The sequence below is a fragment of the Rhincodon typus genome, chromosome 19, assembly GCF_021869965.1.
Source record: "Rhincodon typus isolate 14 chromosome 19, sRhiTyp1.1, whole genome shotgun sequence".
Classification (NCBI taxonomy): Eukaryota; Metazoa; Chordata; class Chondrichthyes; order Orectolobiformes; family Rhincodontidae; genus Rhincodon; species Rhincodon typus.
In genome coordinates, this window is record NC_063350.1 from 5,904,878 (window position 1) to 5,912,286 (window position 7,409).

General features: G+C 46.3%; 1 protein-coding gene across 4 annotated transcripts in view; it reads right to left on the bottom strand.

The window, feature by feature from the left end:
* Positions 1-7,409, bottom strand: part of raly (RALY heterogeneous nuclear ribonucleoprotein) — a 116,286-nt gene that overhangs the window by 3,863 nt on the left and 105,014 nt on the right. For all 4 annotated transcript variants that reach the window (XM_048608237.1, XM_048608238.1, XM_048608239.1 and 1 more), the window contains one exon: positions 563-607. In XM_048608237.1, the coding sequence (XP_048464194.1) occupies positions 563-607 (45 nt within the window). The remainder of the gene's footprint in view (positions 1-562; positions 608-7,409) is intronic.

The window sequence follows — 7,409 nt, forward strand, 5'->3', positions numbered from 1 at the left end:
GTGTGTGTGTTGGTGTGTGTGAATGTGTGTGTGTGTGTGTGTGTGTCAGTGGCTGTGTGTTTGTGTGTGTGTGGTTGTAGGTTTTTGTGTGTGTGTGTATGTGTGTACGTGAGTGTGTGTGTGTGTGAGCGTGTGTGGGTGAGTGTGGGTGTGTGTGTGTGTGTGTGAGCGTGAGTATTTGTGAGTGTGTGTGCGCATGTGTGAGCATGTGCGAGTGTGAGCGTGTGAGTGTGAGTGCGTGAGTTTGTGTGAGTGTGTGAGTTTGTGTTAGTGTGTGCGTGTGTGTCAGAGTGTGAGTGTGTGAGTGCGTAAGTTTGTGTGAGTGTGTGAGTTTGTGTGCGTGTGTGCGTGTGTGAGTGTGTGTGTGTGTGTGTGTGTCTGTGTCAGAGTGTATGCACACTCTCAAGGCTAAGCAGGGTTGGTAGTACATTATCTCAAATTGCCAGTTCCTGACGAAAAGGATTCACACAAGTTATTCGATGAGGATGACAGTGAAATACAAAATGTATTCAAGGTCACAACAAACCAAAATAAATTACAGAAAAGAAAGCAAAATCGATACCTTCTATTCTAATGTTCTCTCTGTTTCTGCTCTGTGATGGGTTTCCTGCAAAACAGAAAAGGTAAATATATTAATCCTCATAATTCCAGTGCTACTACGATATAGAAACATAGAAGAAAGTAGCAGAAATAGGCCATCCAGCCCCTTTCAAGCTGCTCCACCAATCAATTCTACCATTCATTGCTGATCCTCTAGCTCAATACCACAGTCACGCTCTTGCCCCATGCCCCTCCACACTTCTAACCTCTAGAAATCTATTTCTTTTTTAAACGTATTCACTGACTTGGCCTCCAGCTTTCTGTGGTAGAGAATTCCACAGATTCATCACCCTCTCAGGGAAGACATTTCTCCTCATCTCAACCCTAAGTGCCTTTACACCTGCCCCTCCCCTTACCCCCCTCCACCTCAAACCTGCAACTGTACCCTCTTACCCTGGACTCCCAGCTGGGAACCATTGCCCCTGCAGCTGGTTCGTCCAGGCCTGACAGATTGTTATGTTGCAATGAGATCACCTCTCAATCCATCAAAATACAGGCCCAGTCAATGCAAACATATACCAGGTGTCAGTCACATGAACATTTGCTGCGTGTTTATCTTTCTTTAGCTAAGAAGTAGTTTCAATCCTTTATGTTCTGTAGTTTTTCAACACCTAGAACTTACATCTATAAAGCACTTCTAATGGAAATAAAGCATTCCAAGGTGCTTCACGTGACATGAAGCGAGATAAGGCAGATCACTATAAACAGGATCAAAGAGAAGCGGAGGGAGAATCCCAGAGCTTAGGGCCCAGGTAACTGAATGTAAGGCAGCAAATAAATGAAGCTCAGATATATAAGATCAGGGGAACAGACAGTTTTCTGAAACAAACACTGAGACTAACAGAAAAGCCCAGCAGGTCTGGCAGCATCTGTGGAGAGAGAAACAGAGTTAGCATGTTAGGAGGGTCACTGAATATTTTAAAGGTGAAGGTACTGGATTGCTGTCGGACAAGGGAATTAAAGGTCATCACGGGTCATTGAGTGTGGAATTTGAAACGTGATGATCTCATTAAATGATAGAGCAGGCTCGAGGGGCTGAATTTCCTGCTTGTGCTCCTATGTTTTATATTGCTCTATTTACAAATGTATCCGTGTTACCAAACACAGGCAAAATGTTAGAGTCACATAAAAATACAGCACACGAGGAAGTCATTCAACCCTTCAAACCTGTGCTTAATGTTTGGAGGAGCTATCCTTTTTGACTAATGTTATTAAGACTAATGTTATTGCCAGTGATATTTGTTATAGGACAAACTCTAGGCCATGTTCTTAGAGAGCTCAGAGTTCTTTTGACTAGAGCTTCGGGATGTGTATTGACTTCGTCCACTTCAAGGTTAACAGGACACCTCTTGCAATGTAATTGGAACAAGACAGAGCTCCCTACAGGAAGCAGGGAGCGAGGCTGTATCGGGCTGTTTGTGGCATGAAACAATTTTCACCTCATTCCAGAGTTAGGTCATCTTTCACCAGGCCACTCAACTCAACACAAATAAACATTATTGTATATGCAGGCAATCAGAAATAAAGTCAGAGAAAGTGCCGGAAATGCTGAGCAGGCCTGGAGGGAAAGAAACACAGTTTCAGATGGATGTCAACTCATCAGAACTGCACAGATCTGCAGAGAGGTTCTAGCGTTTTGTATCTGTTTTTATTCAATTGGACACATTCTTGAAGGCTTTCTGCAGAGGTCAGGGATTAATTAGCTCCTTTTGGTTTTCACCAGGAGATAGCCTAAAGACGCCTGGAATCATCGCTGCCTCACAGTGCCAGGGACCCTCGAGTAACTGTCTGTGTGGAGTTTGCACATTCTCCCCATGTCTGTGTGGGTTTCCTCCCACAGCCCAAAGGTGTGTAGGTTAGGTGGACTGACCATGCTGAATTGTCGGTCTTGTCCAGGGTTGTGCAGGCTAGGGTGGGTTAGCCATGGCAAATGCAGGGTTACAGGGATAGTGTACGGGTCTGGGTCTGGTGGGATCCCCTTCAGAGGGTCAGTACACACTCGATGGGCTGAATGGCCTCTTTAAAGGAGTATTGCCTACCCATGGGGTAGTAGCTGTGGGACACCATATAGTACTCGACAGGTCCTCCTACAATTTTATTTTCATTGTGTCTGTTTGATTCACTCAGCAACGTACTGGGGCGGATGGTTGTGGCTTTAATCCACAGTTGAGAGGTTCAAATGATAAAACCCAGGCTGATATTCCAGGGCGGTACTGATTTTCAGAGGCAGTAAGCAACCAAGATCCTGTCTGCCGTCTCCAGTGAAAGGAGGGGATTATGATGCAGTATTATTGTCTAATCAATCCACAGAACACAGGTACACATCACCCAGCTGTAGAACTGAATATCTCCCTGGTTTCTTGGGGGTTAACATTTGTCCTTCAGTTAATGGCATGGTGGCTCAGTGGTTAGCACTGCTGCCTCACAGCGCCAGGGTCCTGAGTTCGGTCTGTCTGTGTGGAGTTTGCACATTCTCCCTGTGTCTGTGTAGGTTTCTTCCCATGGTCCAAAGATGTGCAGGTTAGGTGATTGGCCATGGGAAATTGCCCCATCGTGCCCAAGGATGTGCAGGTTAGGTGGATTGGCCATGCTAAATTGCCCCATAGTGCCCAAGGATGTGCAGGTTAGGTGGATTGGCCTTGGGAGTTACAGTGATGGGGTAACGAGTTGGGTCTGGGTGGGATGCTCTTTGAAAGATCAGTGTGAACTGGATGGTCTGCCCCCATCCTGTAGGGATTCTATAATGAGAACAGATTGTGTGTTTTAGTTTGAGGGATCTTGCTATGTGTACGTTGGTGGTTAGATTTCCTAAATTACACAGCGATGACACCTCGCTTTTGGAGCGTCACAGCGTAAAACTAGGGGCAGGAATAAACCATTGTTTACCTGAAACAAAAACAGAAATTGCTGGAAAACCTCTGCAGGTCTGGCAGCATCTGCGGGGAGAGAAAGCAGAGCCAAATCCTTTACTCACCCCCAGGCCCTGTCATCACATGAGCTGCTTTCGGCACAGCCAGCCCATTTCCCACCCACTCATGTCTATCCTGGTTAGAGACAAAAAAACTGCAGACACTGGGATCCAAGGGAGACAAACAGGAGGCTGGAAGAACACAGCAGGTCAGGCAGCATCTGGAGGAAAGGAGCAGTCAACGTTTGCCTGCTGTGTTCTTCCAGCCTCCTGTTTGTCTCCCATATCCATCCTGGGCCTCCTCCAGTGTCACAGTGACGCCACATGCAAACTGGAAGAGCAACACCTCATATTCCGCCTCGGGAGGCTACAGCCTAAACACTGAATTCACTAGTTTTAAAACCTCCCCACACCCGGCCTCATCCCATGTCCAACTCTCCCTCTCATCCCCGCCTCCTTGACCTGACACAACCTGTCCATCTTGTCTCCCACCTATCCGCCCCACCGGCCAAGCCCTGCCACTCCCTACCTGCACTCACCTACCACCATCCCACCTACCTTCCCCAGCCCCACCCCGTTCCCTCTATTTATTTCTCAGCTCCTTTGCCTTTCCCCAGTCCTGATGAAGGGTCAAGGCCCAAAACATCAACTCTCCTGCTCCTCTGATGCTGCCTGACCTGCCGTGTTCCTCCAATTCCACACTGTATCAACTCTGACTCCAGCATCAGCAGTTCCTACTATCTCCCCTCACCCACTCACGTTCCTATTATCAGCTTTTCTTTGGTCCTGAGTTACTATCACCCACCCCTTTGTCTCCCTGCCTTTCTCTCTCTCTGGGTTCAATCTTCTCCCCGACTCATCCCCAACCCCACATTTCCCCAGCAGCTATTAGTTCTGAAGAAGAGTCAATGGAGTTGAAATATTAACTCTGCCTTCTCCGCGAAGATGCTGCCAAATCTGCCGAATTTCTTCCAGCAATTCCTGTTTTAGTTTCAGTTTTGCAGCATCTGCAGTTTTTGCTTTGTCCCCCTGAGCCCAAATATATGCAAAGATTGAGCAGCTACACCCCTCTGAGATGGAGAAGAAAATTTCTACTCATCTCAGTTCGAAATACTCAGTGTCTTAATCCTGAGACTTGCAGCCCCATGCTCTTGATTCCTCAGTCAGGGCCAACCAAACTCTCTCTGCCCTGTATGTTCCCTTCAGAATCTTGGATTTTCAAGGAGATCATCTCTCATTCTTCCAAACTCCAGAGAATATAGACCCTGTTTACTCAGCGTCTCATCCCAACACAGACCTCTCATCCCAGCAGCCACTCTAGTGACCCTTCATTCCTTAGATTTGGAGCAAACAACGCAGAATTCCGGATGTGATCCCAGTAAAGCCCTACATCTCCCTGTCCTTATCCAAACAATAAATTCCTGTTTGCATTTGTGTATCCTTGCTGCTATTACATGCTATCTTCCTGTGTCCCTATAAATGAAGCAGTCGTGAAACACTGGATATTAACATTGAGGAAACAGTTTCACACCTTCAAAGCAATGTTCCTATTTCTCAATGTTAGTACCAAAGTGAATAACCTCAGACTTCCAACCTTTCACCTCGTCACTCAATGACATAACCTCCAATATCTATTTTTGCAGAAAAGCGAAATACTGCGGATGCTGAAAATCTGAAACAACCAGGAAAAATGGTGGAGAAACTCAGCAGGTCTGGTAACATCTGTGGGAAGAGAAACAGAGTTAACATTTTGAATACGGATCTTCAGATTGGGAGCAATCTCGAACAAGAGGTCATAGCTTTAGAGTTAGAACAGCGGTGAGGTGGAGTCGGAGATAACACTGTGTGGAGCTGGAGGAACACAGCAGGCCAGGCAGCATCAGAGCAGCAGGAAAGCTGACGTTTCGCGTCAGGACCGGAGGTGGAATTAATTTTCTCAAAGGGTTGTGATTCTGTGGAATTCACTGCCTCAGAGAGCAGACTAAATTTAAGGAGGAGATAGATTTGTAAGTAGTAATGGATTGAAGGGTTATGAGGAGGGGGCAGGAAAGTGGAGTTGAGGTTGAGATGTGGTCAGCCATATTCGTACTGAATGGTGCAGCAGGACCAAAGGGTTGAATGGCCTATGCTCAGTTGTTTGTGGGAGGCACAGGGTGACCGGTTCATATTCATAAAGGTCACTGATTTATTTATTAAAAGTCACAGCCTACAGCAATTGGTAAGGGGAAATGAATTGGCTTTCTTCAGGCTTGAGAGACATTTTATTGCAGAGGAACAATAACGCCTTCTTTTTCTGAGGTCTGATAGCTTTTCCCCACAACACTTCCCACCCCAAGGCTTTTCAGCTACATGGGAGGCAATCACATAGCTGTTGTCAGCTTCTTGTCATTGGTAATGGGTCATAAATCTACAGACCAATCAGCTCCTTTCTTTTATTTGTTTGTGGGATGTGGGCGTCGCTGGCTGGCCAACATTTATTGCCCATCCCTAGTTGCCCCTTGAGAAGGTGGTGGTGAGTTGCCTACTTGGACCATTGCAGTCCTCCTGCTGTGGGTTGACCCGTAATGCCCTTAGGGAGGGAATTCCAGGAGTTTGACCCAGCGACAGTGAAGGAACGGCAATATATTTCCAAGTCAGGATGGTGAGAAGCTTGGAGGGGAATTTGAAGATGATGATGCTGCAATTGTCCTTCTAGATGGAAGTGGTCGTGGTTTGGAAGGTGTTGTCTGAGGATCTTTGGTGAATTTCAGCAGTGCATCTTGTAGATAGTACACACTGCTACTACTGAGTGTCAGTGGTGGAGGGAGTGGATGTTTGTGGATGTAGTGCCGATCAAGTGGGCTGCTTTGTCCTGGTGTCAAGCTTCTTGAGTGTTGTTGGGGCTGCACTCATCCAGGCAAGTGGGGATAATTCCATCACACTCCTGACTTGTGCCTTGTAGATGGTGGACAGGCTTTGGGGAGTCAGGAAGTGAGTTACTTGCTGCAGGATTCCTAGCTTCTGACCTGCTCTTGTTGCCACTGTGTTTATGTCGTGAGTCCAGTTGAGTTTCTGGTCAATTGTAACCCCCAGGATGTCCATAGGGATTCAGTGATGGTAACACCATTGAGTGCCAAGGGACGGTGGTTAGATTGTCTCTTATTGGTGATGCTCATAGCCTGGCATTTATGTGACACGAATATTACTTGCCACTTGTCATCCCAAGCCTGGATATTGTCCAGATCTTGTTGCATTTGAACACGGACTGCTTCAGTATCTGAGGAGTCGCGAATGGTGCTGAACATTGTGTGATCATCAGCGAACAGCCCCATTTCTGACCTTATGATGGAGGGAAGGTCATTGATGAAACAGCTGAAGATGGTTGGGCCTAGGACACTACCCTGAGGAACTCCTGCAGAGATGTCCTGGGGCTGAGGTGACTGACCCCAACAACCACAACCATCTTCCTATGTGTCAGTTATGACTCCAACCACTGGAGAGTTTGCCCCCTGATACCCATTGATTCCAGTTTTCCTTGGGCTCCTCGATGCCACACTCGGTTGAATGCAGCCTTGATGTCAAGGGCTGTCACTGTCACCTCACCTCTGGGATTCAGCTCTTTTACTTATTGCTGCCTTGACTTCAGCCCATTTGCAAATATCCCCGCCTGCTTGAAGCATTGCGTAAACAACACTTACAAAGTGTATCAGGTTAGCTGCTTTCAAACATTGCAGCAATCCTGCATCCATCTGTGGTTTTTAAAACAGTTACTTTCCCGTTTCAGTCCACAATCAAAAGTACAGAAAAATTAACATCTTTACACTCAAAAAATTCTAATTAATTTATCGAAAACTATTTCCTTTTTGTAAAACCGCATTTACTTTGCTTGATCATACTTTGATTTTTTTACGTTCAGTGTTAA